This window comes from Thunnus maccoyii, chromosome 22, assembly GCF_910596095.1.
Source record: "Thunnus maccoyii chromosome 22, fThuMac1.1, whole genome shotgun sequence".
Lineage (NCBI taxonomy): Eukaryota > Metazoa > Chordata > Actinopteri > Scombriformes > Scombridae > Thunnus > Thunnus maccoyii.
Window position 1 is genome coordinate 8,375,008 of NC_056554.1, and position 16,638 is coordinate 8,391,645.

General features: G+C 39.4%; 1 protein-coding gene across 1 annotated transcript in view; it reads right to left on the bottom strand.

The window, feature by feature from the left end:
* plcb3 (phospholipase C, beta 3 (phosphatidylinositol-specific)) overlaps positions 1-16,638 on the bottom strand; it is a 51,291-nt gene that overhangs the window by 10,350 nt on the left and 24,303 nt on the right. Inside the window, exons 3-19 of the mRNA XM_042400959.1 lie at positions 12,272-12,340; positions 10,045-10,182; positions 9,616-9,695; positions 9,463-9,516; positions 9,127-9,199; positions 5,530-5,630; positions 5,200-5,366; positions 4,312-4,458; positions 4,020-4,177; positions 3,776-3,858; positions 3,179-3,263; positions 1,647-1,791; positions 1,413-1,514; positions 1,230-1,303; positions 1,047-1,143; positions 644-728; positions 236-360 (exon numbers count right to left, since the gene is read on the bottom strand). Of these exons, the coding sequence (XP_042256893.1) occupies positions 236-360; positions 644-728; positions 1,047-1,143; positions 1,230-1,303; positions 1,413-1,514; positions 1,647-1,791; positions 3,179-3,263; positions 3,776-3,858; positions 4,020-4,177; positions 4,312-4,458; positions 5,200-5,366; positions 5,530-5,630; positions 9,127-9,199; positions 9,463-9,516; positions 9,616-9,695; positions 10,045-10,182; positions 12,272-12,340 (1,783 nt within the window). The remainder of the gene's footprint in view (positions 1-235; positions 361-643; positions 729-1,046; positions 1,144-1,229; positions 1,304-1,412; positions 1,515-1,646; positions 1,792-3,178; positions 3,264-3,775; positions 3,859-4,019; positions 4,178-4,311; positions 4,459-5,199; positions 5,367-5,529; positions 5,631-9,126; positions 9,200-9,462; positions 9,517-9,615; positions 9,696-10,044; positions 10,183-12,271; positions 12,341-16,638) is intronic.

The following is a 16,638-nucleotide window of genomic DNA, read 5'->3' on the forward strand; positions in this document are numbered from 1 at the left end:
TGAAAATAATGAAACAAAAACTGGCAAAACAACCCTATTTATCATTTTGCAGAACGTGGGAAAGAGAGAGATGCATTGCATGGTGAAAAAAAACAATACTTCAGAAAACTGTGTTCAATTTATATATTTTTAAAGACTTAAATTGGTTATTTGAGGTTCTCTGGATGCTTCATACTTTATAGACCTTAGTTACATCCCATGTTAAGCCATCTGAGGCTGAAATAACAGGGCTTACCGAGGCTCTGGAAGTTTAGTGCCACCATCTGGCAGCCAACGTTCCAGAAGAGCTGAGGCATGTAGTTGGAGCTGTCCACCCTCGTTCCTTTAGGGTAGATTCGGCTCAGCTGATTCTTATTGTACCTGGAGGAGTCCTGTTAAGCATTTAACACTGTATACTGTATATGTGGCATATGTCTGCTCTGACCCTTTCTTATATGTTGTGATTTTCCAAAATCATGCTCTTATGTGCACACTGAGATTTAAGGTGAGCACAGAGAGACTCACAGTGAAGGTCAAACATCTAAAAGAAGTAACAAAAGGCAAAAACACATTTTTGAGAGGAGGAGGACTTTAAGTTCATCCTGAACTGTATTCCTCTAAAGAAGCTCAAGTTTTCAAGGGATGACAAAGCTTCCAAGGATACTCGACAAACTCGATAGGGGAGCTCTTTAGCGTGTCCACGCCTTTTGTTTCCACAAATGACGACATCTCAAAGAACTTCTTCCTCTCTGGTGGACAGAAAGACAGAAAACGACTCAGACAGATTGTAAATGTTACAAAAAAATGACAAAGAGTGACAAAAAAAAAGTACAGGAATGAAGATAATCCATGTGCGACATGTCTGTGACAAGACATCATTAACCATAAATGAGTCCACACAGCTAGTCTGTCATCCTAATGAGCAACATAAGTTATTAAACCCAACAAGGCTTGTCCACCTCCCCCCCCCCCCACACACACATTTTCTCTCTCTTCTCTGTACACAGAGTCAAGGCTTCTTCCTGTCTATGTCTCTCTCTTTATCGCTCACACACACACACACTTACTGTTTGCCACCTCGAAGCTCTTAAATTTGACAGGTTCGATGTAGTTGACGAGAGTCGACATCTCCTCTGTGGCATTCACTTCACTGCTGGCTGTACCCTGAGAGAAGCAGATACCACTAATCCATTAATCAGCCCGTCAGCCGGTCAAACACCCCACCAGTCTCTGCCCCGGATGACTCTTACCTCGTCAGAGTTTGGCTTTTTCAGTTCGGTCGATGGCTCATCATCTTCGTCCTCCTCGCTCTCTCCCTCACCTCCTGGAAGGATGGAATAAAAACACTAGTTATACAAAACCTGCTGGCCTGTGCACCACATTGACAGCTCTTCTAATGAATTAATCCATATCTCATTTGTACTCCAACCCACCGATGGACTTGCGGGGCTCTGAATCTTTGACCATCCTCTCAGCCAGCTTCTCCTCTCCGTTGGACAGGAGCTGGCTTCCCTCGCCGTCTGTCAGAGGGCACTCTACACGGACAAAATCTTATCTTAGTGTGTCTATGTCAAGTAAAATGTCAGTATCAATCTTACTTTTTGTTATTTTTGTCAATTCTCTTCTAAAAACAATGCTTTCTGCATATCGGCGTTGTCTTTGCGTACCGTTGTTGGGCGACGACTGCTCCTCCAGCTCCCTGCGTCGAATGCTGCCGCCACTGGAGGGCCTGTGATGGTGCTTCTTCTTGTTTTTGATGAGAATCTTCCCCAGCATTTCCTGCGGCGAGGGAAGCGCCTGCCCTGGGATTAGCTGTAGCCACATACAAGACACAATGGAAAACTCAGTCAAAGTTGAGGAATTTGAACAAGAGCAGAATAAAGCAGATCTTTGCACTGACAGAGAAAATGACATTAAAAATGTTATCTCACCTAAATGGTGTATTTTTGGTTTGTTTTAAGCAAATATAGCATTTCTAGCAATCTCAATGCTAGATTAACTTAAATGTGGTTGGAAGGATAAGCAGGACTAGAACAGAAACTAATCTCCAACCAGCAATGGAAAAGAAAACCAGGGATGTGACAAGGATATTACAAATCATCGGAAAGAACAGATCAAGGGATGAAAGAAAAAAATGTGGAAAAAAGGACACATCCCTTAATGTAGTTTCTGAGATGAATAACAGGACCAGGACTGATCATGAGGCGCTCAGAACAAGGTCACAGTAGATTGTGCAGTCTGGCAGCCACAACATATTATCAGAACTTAGCCCATACTGTTTCAATGTCACAGGAGTCACAGGGCCAACTGCAGTGTTTCATAACTTTAGCCCTCAAAGCAGTCTGAATCAACAACGGCTTTGCAATCTTATAACTACGGATGGTTGTCTTTTTGAAAGATGTCATTCTCTGCCCTGCGATTTACACTCCAACTGACTCATCCATGTAGTTCAAGTCGACCTCTTCATTACATAGGTCAAAGCTAGAATTGTTGTATTTTTAAGCTGCATTACGTATAAAGACATGAATAAATGGTTGCATTGGATTCTCAAAATATTTCTCCCTTGTGTCTGAGCTCCTAAACATATATAAATATATGTTTCATTCATGAGCACTTTCTCTGGAAACACTGCTTTATAATACAGTTATGAATTCTTGGGAAAACACTTGACTTGAAAAATATATAAATTTAATCAGTGTGGTGGGAACACAGATGATTATCTCTGTTTCTCTATTTGAAAAGCTTCTGAAAAACCACAGTGTTCCTCTTTCACATGTAATTATATACGAAATCATTGCACAAAATGTTTGTGTAATCAAGTGTGGTGCCATGAGCTTTGGTTTAAGTCATGAGTCCAAGACCATAGTTGTGAAAACAGAGAGGTTTATGAGGCCAGGAAAAGTGTGTCATGAGTTAAGTTTTCGTACCAAATCATCAGAAATCATGAGCTGATCTGCATATAACAAGCTGTTTGATCATATTTGATGGTTTTTAATGCGATTACCTCCATGACTGCAGGGTAAAAAGATATTAGTGTGTTGTTATTTTTCCTTAAGCAACGAGACATCATTTTCAAAACAGACTTTGAAACAGTGTCGTATGTAAAAGTGTCAAACAGTGTACATATATATATTCAAAAGAATACTCAAAGTTATTAGTATAACACATTGATGAAGTTCATGTCAGAGATCAGTATTACCGGATATTTCTCCAGTGGATCAATGAGCAGCGCGTCTCCAAATATGGTCCTGCAGTACTCCGCCATCTTGGCTTGCTGCTTGGCCCTGACAGAAAAAAATAGGTTTACGTTAACCTTCAATAAAAACCCACCATGCCATCTCACACAGTACATCATCAACTGCCATTTTAACAGCACGTCTCAGTGAATATTCTACTAGAGTAATAATCTTTTTTCATTTGAATAGATGTCTTTGGAGTCACTATCTATCACCAAATGAGGTAACAGAAGAGTGATTGAGCCTATGGTCCACTGATGAAAGCCCTTTGCATTTGCACTATTACGAACTGGGTGTCAGTAGCGACATTCTCTGGAAAAATGAAGGGAAGTGAGGTCCAAAAACACACCTGCAATTACAGCTTATCACCACAGAGAACAAAATGGAGATCTTCAAGATTGTTACTTTAAAGAACAGAATTTTGGTCTTGTCTGGTTGTAAATACAGCAGACTAAAGCAAGAGGACCAATTAACTAAAATACATCAAGACTGAGACAAACAAGTTTATTTAAATCCACAAACTGCTGAAAAAACTCACTACACATATTGACACAACTTACGAATCTACGTGGTTTTCGAAGGACAGGATGACAGGGTACGGCGAGGTCTTGAAAGCGCTCTCTGCTATCGCTTCAATCACCTCCTGCAGTCACAATAAAGAGAGAGATGATTAAAAAGAGCTCCACTGAATGAAATCTCTACGTACATGCTGTCGTATTGTAACAAACTTTCCCTTGAAACAAAAAATTCAGAGGAATGTGCCTGGGTCATTGAATGAGCAACAATATGGATTCCCAAACACACCTTGAAAGATATCTCAGTGGTCATGGTGAACCCATGGGTGATGTAAGGCTCCTCGTCTGGCGGTCGGCCCTTCCAGCAGTCCAGCTCGACACAGCGACAGCCGGTCAGCAGCACCTGCCTGTACATCTCTACTGAAGACAGACCTGTCAGCTGACCAACTGAAGATAGACAGACACACAGCAGGAGGGAGGGAGAGATTAATTCAGATCTAAAAGTTAGACACTATTGAAATATTGAACTTAAAAACCTTTGGTAAAAAAGAAATTGATGTGTGGTGTGAGTGTGTTTGTACCTGTGAGGTATGTGTTGTGTGAGGAGTTGATAAAGTAGTGAGACAGCGGTTGGTTCATATCGTCGATGATATCCAGCCTCTCTGGAGGTGTGATGCCGTTTTCCTCTCCTCCCAGATACCGACTGAAAGCCTGCAAACTGATCTGGTCTGCAGGAGAGACAGAGAGGGACGGATGTGTTCACTTTCATCATAAAAAGTCAAACTTGTTCTTAATGTTCAGTTTAAATGTCCGACAGGTGCTATATCAAATTTACATGATCTGCTATAACTGACCCAAAGAGCAAAAGGCTCCTGTTTTTGAGACAGGAGTCACACTGTGGGCGGGATAGTGGATCATCTTACAGATTTTGGTTTAACAGTGTCCTAGCGGAGCAGTGCATTGTCACCAAGGCTCTGCTTGTTCCCCCGTTTCATACATATTATCCACGGATGACCACAGAAAAACATTGAGGGACATTTCATCCGATTTGCGAATGATTCCCACATTATGGATGCAATCTGAATATTCTCAGTCCATGGCCAAGGATTTTGGAAGTCAAAAGTCAAGGAAACTAATTATACCTGTAAACCTATAAATATCTGAGTGCTGCTATTACTCATAAACCTCAAGTTGGGAGAAACAGATATTATCTAGAAGAGGGTAAACCAATCTGAGCCCTCAACATTTTATCTAGCAAAATTACAGCATCTCTTTTGTGGCAATTAGTCTGCAAATCAAATTTCCTTTATGTGTGATGTATGGAGATGAAATTTAAATCAGAAAACAAGAGGAAACGTCCTAAATGAAGATACTCATAAATAATATATATTCATCCTATTGCAATTTTAGAATCAATTCCAGTTAATAAAAAAAAAAACTGTAAGCAACACACACACTGAGCCACTCACCTCTCTCCAGCTGGCTGGTGTTGGTCTCATATTTCTCCATGATCTGTCGGACCTGCTCTCTTTTCAGCGGAGGGTACAGCACCTCGTTCAGTCTGGAGTCTCGCTGCCTGCGGTTGATGAAGTCCATGAGCTGGTCCAAAGAGATGAACGGCTTCCTCTTGGACCCACTGAGGAGAGGAGAGAAGCAATTTAAAAAAAAAAAAAAAAAAAGGGTAACCTCTTCAGCATATTGCCAGAATGACTCGGATCCTAAAAACATAACTAGAGCATAATTATGAAAGCAGCAACTCCTTGCTTTATGAAAGTATTATTTATGCATTTCTCATATACCTTTCTTCAAAGATGCTTTGTATCTCAGGCCGGAGACTGAGAGTGTCAAGAAACTTCTGGAAGGCCTCCCATGTGAAATCATCTGGCTTTATTCCCTCTGACTGCAAAAAGAGAGCAAGAGGTTAAAATGAAAGACAAAGAAGGAAGAAAAGAACAAAACGAAGGATGTGAGGAAAAGTTTAACACATGTAAATGTTGGGACAACTGGGTATTAGAAGGATCAAACATGCCAGTGTGTCAGTAAAATCCATTTTTTCTCTACAACTGATCCCACAAACATCCTGCTTTGTTGTTGAATTTCCTCAACAACTAAGTGGATGAAATGACTGCTATTTCCTGCCTCCTTTATAAGCTTTTTGCTTACTGAATTTGTTAAAATGACAGATTTAGATTGTCTGTGGTGAAGTGAAGAGGTCGACACAGTGACAGAGCGGCTTGGTGGTTACAGAGACAGTTTGATCCTGTTAACAGTCAAGTCAGCCTCTCAGCAGCCATCTGCCTCCAGCAGCACACTAATACACAACTTACAAACCCATAAGCTGTCAAAAAAACACAAGACATCTTTATACTTGTTTCTTAAATACTGTAAGCCCTATAGCCTGAAGATAAATGTGCTTAATAAAGCACCGCATAACATTGATGACACTGTCAGTTGTGTCTTTTTCCACTATGTGTTCTTCTTCTGTCTAACCAGCTGGAGGCACCAGAGTACAGCAATACAGAGAGAAATGCTGACAGTGCAGTTTGCACAATCTAGTCTCTTAATTCAAAAAGCAAAGTCTTGTGACTCCAAACTGATTTTTAGGAAAGATAACACTCACTAATCAAGACACAAGAGACCTTGTTTTACCTACCAAACCACAACCCTGCGGTACCTTAAAATGCAGATACAAGCAAAGATACTGACAATATAATAGATAAAAACACATGACTAGTACCTCTACTGGACTCCCAGGTTTGAAAGAATGAATGAAGACATGACTTTTAGTGTTTTAATAACTTTTACTCTTTCTGGGAAGCTACAGCATCAGGAAAAATCCAGTGACTCTAAAGATGTTGTAGCTAAAACCTATAAACTAAAATGAAATTCAGCTCACCTTACACTGCAAAGAGAGTCACTCTGAGCAATAACATTTAAAGGGCCACAATTCATAGTTTTGTTTTTATTTTACTGCTTCTGAGAGCTACATTTTCACATAAAAAAACCAAACAAAAAAACCCAATGTTGACAGTTAATTAAACCTGGACAAATAAAACTATCTGCATGGTTAGATACTACTAGAGATAAATTACAACAGTGGTTCCTGTCGTTTATTGTCTGCTGTCCCCCAACATCTTCATTGACCCCACCATACAGTTCAAATTAGGACAGAACGATTTTGAAAAAAATATCTAATTGCAATTATTTTGACTGATATTGCAATTGCAATACGGTTTGCAATACTAGCAGGAATGATCATTTTTACATCTTTATTCTCATTTTCTTTGAAAAACATATCAAAATGATTAATGTGTGATTTCTGCAGGGATCTGTACCAAACAAAGATGTTTTCTTAAGTCAGTAGAATATGATGTGACATCTCATCAGCACCATAATATTTTATTTAAAATGGTATTTTGACACACATTTTGCCTTTAACAAATATTATGTCTCCTGAGATTTGAAAATTGCAGTTGTCCATATAGTGATTTCTACAAAATTTTAATGTTGACCGCTACTCCCAATGTGTTCATTTTAATTACATCAACACTACATAAAAGTGGATATTGTTACAATATTTCTTTCATACAAATGATTTTTTTTTAAAGATATGTTTTTGAGCTTATTTTTTTGCCTGTATTTGACAGTTGACAGTGGAGAAGCAGACAGGAAACGGGGGAGAGAGAGGGGCATGACATGCAACAAGGGTCCCCAGGCGGATTCAGCCAGAGACATTGTGGTTATGTGGCATGCGCTGTAACCAGTCAGCTACCACAGCGCTCCTTTCATACAAATGAATTGTCAGTGTGTAGGTCAACCAACTATTTCTACTGTTTATCTATTACTTTTAGACAGTTATTTCAACTGTTTATCCGTTACTCTTAGAAAATATTTTCAACTGTTTATCTGTTACTTTTAGATATTTATTGCAACTGTCATAATTTCAACTGTTTAACCATTACTTTTAGATAGTTATTACAACTGTTTAACCATTACTTTTAGATAGTTATTGCAACTGTCATAATTTCAAATGTTTATCCATTAGTCTTAGATAATAATTTCAAATGTTTCTCAATTACTTTTAGATAGTTATTGCAACTGCTTATCCATTACTTTTAGATAGTTATTGCAACTGCTTATCCATTACCTTTAGATAGTTATTGCAACTGCTTATCCATTACTTTTAGATAGTTATTGCAACTGCTTATCCATTACCTTTAGATAGTTATTGCAACTGCTTATCCATTACTTTTAGATAGTTATTGCAACTGCTTATCCATTACCTTTAGATAGTTATTGCAACTGCTTATCCATTACCTTTAGATAGTTATTGCAACTGCTTATCCATTACTTTTAGATAGTTATTGCAACTGCTTATCCATTACCTTTAGATAGTTATTGCAACTGCTTATCCATTACCTTTAGATAGTTATTGCAACTGCTTATCCATTACTTTTAGATAGTTATTGCAACTGCTTATCCATTACTTTTAGATAGTTATTGCAACTGTCATAATATCAACTGTTTATCCATTATTTTTAGATAGTTATTGCAACTGTTTATCCATTACTTTTAGATAGTTATTGCAACTGTCATAATATCAACTGTTTATCCATTATTTTTAGCTGGTTATTTCAACTGTTTATCCATTATTTTTAGCTGGTTATTTCAACTGTTTATCCATTATTTTTAGATATTTATTGCAACTGTCATAATTTCAAATGTTTATCCATTACTCTTAGATAATATTTTCAACTGTTTATCCATTACTTTTGGCTAACTATTTCATCATTAAGTTACATTTATTAGCTAACTATTTAACTAAACTATTTAAAATTTTCTTTTAGCTCACAATTTCAATTTCTCTGCTCACTTGCTGACTAGTTTTCATGATGTCTCAGCAGCAACGTATGGCTTTAAAGGAATAATTTTACATTTTGACTTTTTTGTGGATAGTTAGATGAGAGGATTGATGCCATTCTCATGTACATACGGTACATATGAAGCTACAGCCAGCAGCCAGTTAATTAGCTTAGCACAAAGCCTGGAAACAGAGGGAAACGGCCAGCCTCCCTCTGTCCAAAGGTAACAAAGTCTGCCTAGCAGCACTGCTAAAGCTTACTAATTAACACATTGTATCTCCTTTGTTTAATCCATTCAAAACCAAAACAGAAAAACTTATACTGTAGCTCTTACTGGCAGTTAATTAAAAGTGTAAATTATCATACTATCCTATCAGTAGTTTCTTCCCTTCCTAGCACTGAAGAAGCATGCAAAGAATGCAGTGTAACACCCTGGGGAGAGAGACTGATCTGCAACTTTTTAAACCTGTTGTTGTCGTGTATGAACACATATCTTGAGTAGCCCTGTGGTCAGTGACTGCTTTTGATGATTACCTTGTTAACGACGAGGCCACACTGCTCTAGAGCCGTCTCCACTCTCTTTTTATCTGAAAACATCTTGAGAATACTGAAAGAGAGAGAGAGTTTGGTGAGATAACAGTCATTGTTCAAAGGCATTTTATCACCATGCAACATTTGCAGAGTCTGAAAGGATCAGATTTACATGAGTGACAGGGCAGACCAAAAGGGGGTCAAACATCAACAGTGAGCAAAGATAAACTAGACAAGACACAAGAAAGTGAAAGAGAGACAGAGAAGAGGAAAAGAAAGAAGAAGTGGCTTTTAAAATCCTGCACAGAGTTTAAAAAGTGGCTGGTGTGTGTTTCTCACTTCTTCACTGGAATCTTCCCGTCCTGATTCACCTGCAACTTTAACTTAGTGTACCTGTGAAAGACAAAGAGATAAAGAAGGAGGGAGGCTTTAAAAATAATGACCTAAAATCTGCAGCTGCCTAACGTCAAGATAAGACACACAAGTTCTTACGCTTTGAGGAGGAAGGTATTCCGCGATGAATTCTGGGAAAGTATGTTTGTGGCCAAAGTGAACAGCTCATCTGTCCAAATCTGGAAATACACACACAGACAAGAACGAGAGAATAAAACAGACTTGTTTGACTGTTCATCTGATATCAAAACTAAGTGAAACAGTTTCTATATACAATATACAGCGCACACACACAAACACACACAGAGGAAATAATCCCTTCTTTCAACTCCTAAATACACACATGCACATGCCTCTATGTCAACATCATAAAGTAAGTAATCAAGAATATGGCCTGAGGGAGAAAAGGAAGGCAGGACAGAACCAAAGATAGACAGTATGAAGAAAGAGAAAAGGACATTTGCAAGTATAAGTAATTTGAGTGTGTACAGATTATGGGATGACGGTGGTAGTGATCTCCATGGTTACCTTGGCTGTGTCTTCCTGCATAGCCTGGAAGTTGAGGAAGGAGATGTTGACCAGGTCGTTTCCATGGACAACGGTTACCAGCTTCCCTTCTACACTTTCAGCCTTACCGCAACCGAGTACATCCCGCACCTTGGGGTCCTGCCACACACGCACACACAAACACACACTTTTATACTTGTGTACTCTTAAGGACATTTTATTACATTCAATATGAGCACAACAGAAACAATACATTGACCCAAACTCTGCTTTGACTCTACAAACTAAACGTCATTCCCACTCTTTGTCCAGCTCTCCGTCTCCTGAGAACAGTAAATGTGATGCGTGTGGTGTAGCACTCTGATCTAATTAACTAAAAGACTCTTTCCTCCTTTTTAGACTTCTGTCGCTCTCTCATCCACCAACTCTCTCTAACACTCAATGTCTAGCTCTCCATCACTCGCTCTCTCCATCATTTCAATTAAATTAATTCATTTGGATGACTGTTGATGGAGAAAGATATTGCCAAACAAGTGCACAAAATGTACATTATCAGAACACAGGAAGTAAGTTTAAGGGGTTGGTTCATCTAAATTACAAAACACTTTATCATTGCGTTTCTAGTGGTTTCTGACCAGGCAGATCATTCTGGTTTGATTTGTCTCCATCACAATACAATAATGGAGAATGACATTTCATGTGGTGCTCAAAGCATCAAGAAAATGTAATTTAAAGAAACTAAAGAGAAAAGTGTCTTCCCAGAAACAGTGTGTTCTTTACTAAAGATAATACAAAGGGAATTTGTTGGCAAACAGTTGTTTGCTTACACATCCAGCAGGTGCAAAGCAACTCCCGATTCCCAACATTAGCATTCATTGGGAGTCATGTTTTCTGGCCAACTGAATGTGGTTTAGTTCTGTTTTTGGTCTCCACCAGTTCCTGAGGGAAATATCTGGCTTTTGCAGCTAAATGCTCCACTGTATTTACTAGCTAGTTGGTAACTTTGTCTGCTGTTTGCTAAAAACAGTGTCAGCCGTGGGACTGAACCAAAACAGTTAAGTTACGGGTCATACGACCAAATTCATGGGTGAATGACTAATAAATAAAAGACGCTCAAATGCTCTGTAGAGCTGAGGCTGCAATCAGGTGATAATTATAAATGGGTTCAACACTTAAGGTGATCACTTTCACATTATACACACTCATTTGATCCACTGTTAATATAGAAATATTGATTATAGCAGCTTTAAAATGAAATTCTCAATGCTGTGAGCAACACAAAGTTGTATTGGGATGGAGGCAGAAATCTAAGACGTATCTCACAATATGGGCAGATAAAACTAAAACTATCTGCATGACTAGATTCCACTATGGTGAGAAGTTGTTTTTTTTTTTTAAATTTAGATGTCCTGTCCCTTTAAGCACTCAAACCACTCTAATAAGGTGATTGTTTTTGTCATTGCTCTCCTGAACGCCACACAGCCATCAGTTTAAAGTCACATTTCATCACATAACAGTTCAAAAAACGACCCACCCCCTGATTTCACACTGTCACTACATAATATTCCTGGTTTTTTTTGTTACATAATGACTCAAGTTTTATTGAAGGAAAGGCATCTACTTTTAGGCAAACCCACCCATGTGTGAACCGTTTGCCACTCATATCAGGCTTCATGTTAGAGTCTCTAGCTACCAGATCTAGGCTCTTACACAACAACTTCCTTGCCAACAGTCACTGGTTATATCACTTCCTGTCTGACAGTCCATCTGTCAGCAGGCTCATTAGCACTCTGTCACCTTTGCACCCTCAGCTGAGAGAAGAAACATACACGTTCAGTACACGCACACATCTTTTGGTGACAGTAACACTTGAGCATCACATCTCAGGTCAGAGGAGACGGTGATCAACAGCAGGAGGTGACAGCGTCTTCCTAAATTTCAATTCAGTTCAATTGAAAAGGGCTTCACATACGTTTACATTGCACAATAAATGCACAAAAACAGAAGAATTGTGATTTTGCTGTTAAAAAACATATACGGATAAGATAACTTAAAATAAAATAGAAAAGTGTAAACATTGCAACATTTTTTTAAATAAATGTATCTGAAGATATGAGTACTGTATGTGTGTACAGTCAGGTGATTGACAATTGTGGTTCTCTCTCTCTCACACACAAACACACACATATACACACACACACACACACACACACACACACACATACACACACACATACACATTACCAACCTTTGGTAGCTTTGCATATTTTCCTGTTCGGGTGTCCCTGATGGTGCTGATGTCCAGAATCTCTACCTCCTAAAAGAGAGACAGATGTCAGAGGACTCGTGTCAGCAGCTAACATCACTTGTTGAGTAGTGAATATACAGGACAGAAATTCAACATTAATCAGTAACTGCTGCCTATATAATCTTATTATTTTGAAATATTCTTCAGTATCACTGTTGTAAATCAGGGAAAAAGGAAGCAGCAATTATGAAATGTTTATGAAGAAAAGTGAACAGGAAATGTATAGTTTAACTGATAACAGGGGCAAACATGTTCATGCGCCATGGTGGCGTCACCATCCAGTTTAATACATTTTCTGCTGTTTGCATTTAATGTAACAAGCCGTAAATAGAAATACCGAGGGAACAAAAGTATTCTTTTAGATGGATGAGGAACAAGAAGAAAACATTAAGGTCGGTGTAGAAATTAATTCCTCAGGCTAAAAGCTTCTGCTCTGTCTAGCCTTTCTCCTCCTTCCATTAAATCTTCTTTTATTTATCTTTATCAGACTCCCCTGCTTCTCTGGACATAAAACACAACCGGCTGACATACAAACTCTGTGTGTGTCTTTATGTGAGTACTGTGGAAAACAGACTGAGAGAAACAGTTGATATTTAGGGAGAACTTTTGAACAAGCACACAGACATAACGTTCACGGATCTTTGTGTTACAGCATCAAAAATGCAAATCTGCTCTACACACCCTCATCTATGCACAAACACGCATGCAAAACAAGCAAAACACACACACACACACACACACACACAGATGGATGACGTAGAGGAGACTGTCGTCTGGAAGTAGAGAAGAAGCAAGGGACGGGAATGGGAGGGATGGAGGGAGGGAGTGTGTGGTCATAAACCCAGCCATAAACACAGAGGAGCACACACTGTAAATATTTGTTTAGCGCTTCACTCATTCCCTTAGCTTTCTTACTTCATTCATGTCACTCATCCCACATCTGCAGCTTAATGTGGCACTTAATGAATATTTTAGGTCATACTATATATTTTTCTTCCTCCATTTTAAGTTGATTCACTAATGAAAAAACATCTAATGTTTACGTCTCTCTTCCTGTTATTCCCTGTCTGCAACTGTTTGTCAGTTTGTAAAAGGTCTCCTAGTCTGTGTTTTTCTCATGTTTGACTCATATTTTCTCTCCAAAAACAACAGGAAAGAAAGAAAAACTCACTATCCTGGGGTTTGGTATAAAAACTCACATCCTCCTCATTCCTTCTTTCGTTATTTCACTCTAGCTGTGATGTCGTCACCCTGCAGGCTGGCTGTCCGTTCCCCTGGGATAGGCTGCGAGTAAAAAAGGTCAAAAGTGTTCTACCAATAGGATTAAACTCTGTCTTAAACTTTGTCCTCTGATTGGCCTGTGGAGAATAACTTACTTCCTGGGGGAATAAACTGCTTCTGGGTCTGTAGGACGCACACACGCACAACCTCCTCCTCTCCCACAGGCCGTGGTTTCATTCTGCCATTGCCATGGTGACTCCTTGGAGACCACAGTAATGAGACTACAACTTTGTCTGCCGCCTGTGTGTGTGTGTGTGTGTGTGTGTGTGTGTGTCTCTGACAGTTAACATTTTCTAACTGAGACTACACACACACACACACACAAATGCAGCAATATGCACACAGGCATATCCTCGACATGCAGGTTTCAACTTGTGAAACATCCTGACCTGTTGAGCAAGACAGGGTGTGTGTGTATGTGTGTGTGTGTGTGTGCATGTGGAAAAGGCTTTTAAGTCGGTGCACATTAGATGCATGTGACACGGAAGCGTGAGCGATTTTTCACGGGCGAATCTTCACTCAGGACGAGTACAAATGCATTAGCATGTGATCAGAAAAGTGTGAGAAGTGATACGTGTGTGTTTTTGCCCATAGTTGTGTATCTAAGCACACGACAGGGTGCATGTGTCCGTGTGAAGGTCGGTCATCTCCGAGAGCACATTCCTAACATATTCCGGCCTTCTGCTCAGTTAGCGTGTGTGTATGTGTGTGTTTGAGTGTGTAATATTTAGCTAGTCATGGCAGCTGTACCGGTCCGCTCATCTCTCAATGCTAGGCCCAAACACAGCTCACTCCATTTATCACTTCAGACTCAGCTGCAGGCTCATTATTGCTCCAAATTACTCTGGGTGAGAGTTTTCCAGGAGTCATGTTGTGATAAACTGCTATAATTTACTTTAATTTACTGTTTTTGGTGGACTGAAGAACTTTCCCTCAGCCTGCCGTGGGTGCTTCTGCCATAGTTAGTCACTTCCTACATTTCCCAGAATGCACTCCCACAACCCTTTTAGTAATTGCCGTGAACTTGCTGCACTTGGCTCTAAAAACTGTATTTTAGCTACCTGCCCATGTAATCCACCCTTCGCTCACAACAAAGCATGTCTTACTGCAATGCATTCTGGTCTATTGAGCCATAAAGAAACTCGTCGTTCTCCTTCTTCCAAGGAAGACATACCGAAACCGCCACTGTTAATGTTTTAGATCTTCTTTAATCAACCGCAGATGCACTATTGCAGCCAAATAGTGGTATATTATATAATCTGATGAAACTTTCACTATTTATTTAGTTAAGCTTTATGCAATTCAGGGTAAAGATTCAGCTACTAAATGGACCTTATGGCGAGTTTGTTTTCTCAGCTGCTCTTTCCCAGATCAAGAATAAGCTGTGAATCTCAGCTTTTAAGTCAATATGGACAAGAAGTCTATAAGTGCTCAGAACAAATGGAATGACAATGGAAATTTGAAGACCCATGACAACTGGGCGAAGTCCAGCTACTGAAGAAGATCATGTGATATGATCGAAACGCTCCAGAACAGCTACTAACTAAATGGACCTTGTGGGAAGACTGTTTTCACATCTGCTGATTCCAAGGTCAACTTTAAAAAGACATTTCCAGGAATTAGTGTCACTCGCTGCTATGTTTGACTGCAAACTAGACAGCTTCAATCTTAAAACTCCACATCAGCACTATATGTTGTCCATCATAGAATGTACTTTTATACTGTGATATTATACATTTTGTGGAGCAGCAGCACATGTAATAACAAGATGGGAGTGTTTGTTTTTTGGCTAATCCACTCAATTAATTAATTACCTGACATATAAAGGTAATTAATCACAGAGTATGTTTACATGTACACTAGTACCTCAGTTTTGAGTCTTATTGTGGTTTTGGCTGTACTTGAGATGTGATGTTTACATCATTGACCTGGTTATTAAGATCTCTGTACATATGATTCTGACATTATCCAGGTTTCTGATCATCTGGTTTGTCTTTGACTCCTCAACATTTGTGCAAATCACTTATTTCTGCACTGAAGGAGGTACTTCAAAAGAGGATGAACCCTGTTTCTAGCCTTCATGCTAAGCTAACCGCTGGCTGCAGACTTACATTTCCCTGACTGATATGAGTGGTATCGATCTTCTCATCAGTAACTTCTTACAGTGCAGCTTTTCATTTTGTTTTGTTACTCCTGAGTTCATAAGTGTTTCTTGATCCAACAGCATTTATTAGGTCAGTCTATATTTAGGCACTAAATACCAGAACAGTGAATGTTTGTGCACTTTGATTAGTTCATCATACACTTTCACATACACTCCTTTCCTTCCTTCATTTCTTTGATTGACTCCCACTTCCCCTCCTCCCTCTTGCCCCTGCAACTCTCCTCCATTCATTTTCTCCAGATTGGTGAAATATGAAAGGGCAACAAAACAATCAGGAGAGCGCCACTCCTTTCCTCTGACGCTCTTATGTATGCGTCTGAAAGATCACCGCAGCTAAATATGTCTCAAATGACCAATCACGGCTCCTATCAAATGGCACAGGATGACGGCATATAGGAAACTGATCCTCCTGAACACACACACACACACACACACATGCATATACACACTAACGAGCACAGTGCCAGGACAGCATACGTCTCCACCCTCTGCCGCCTGGCTGTGACCCAACAGGCCAATCAGTGCTAAGAAATCAGGAGAGAGGAGAGGAGCTGAGTGGACAGAAGATGAAATTAAAGAACAGAAACAGTGTAGAAGTAAAATAAAGAGAACTTCAAACTGTTTTATGGCTGCGATGGGAAAGTTGACAAGGTGTTTAGAGAAAGAGAGGGAAGGGGGCACTTAATATCGCTGTGAAGCATAAGACAGCTCTATAACTGTCTCTATCTCTGTGTCACCTCGTAATATTTCCTCTTGTGTATATCAATAGGATCTCACTCTGCCCCTCATTCAGGTGTTTTGTATTTCTGTGGTCTGGAGAGGGAGAAAATGGGGAGAGTAAACAGGAGGGGGACTACATTAC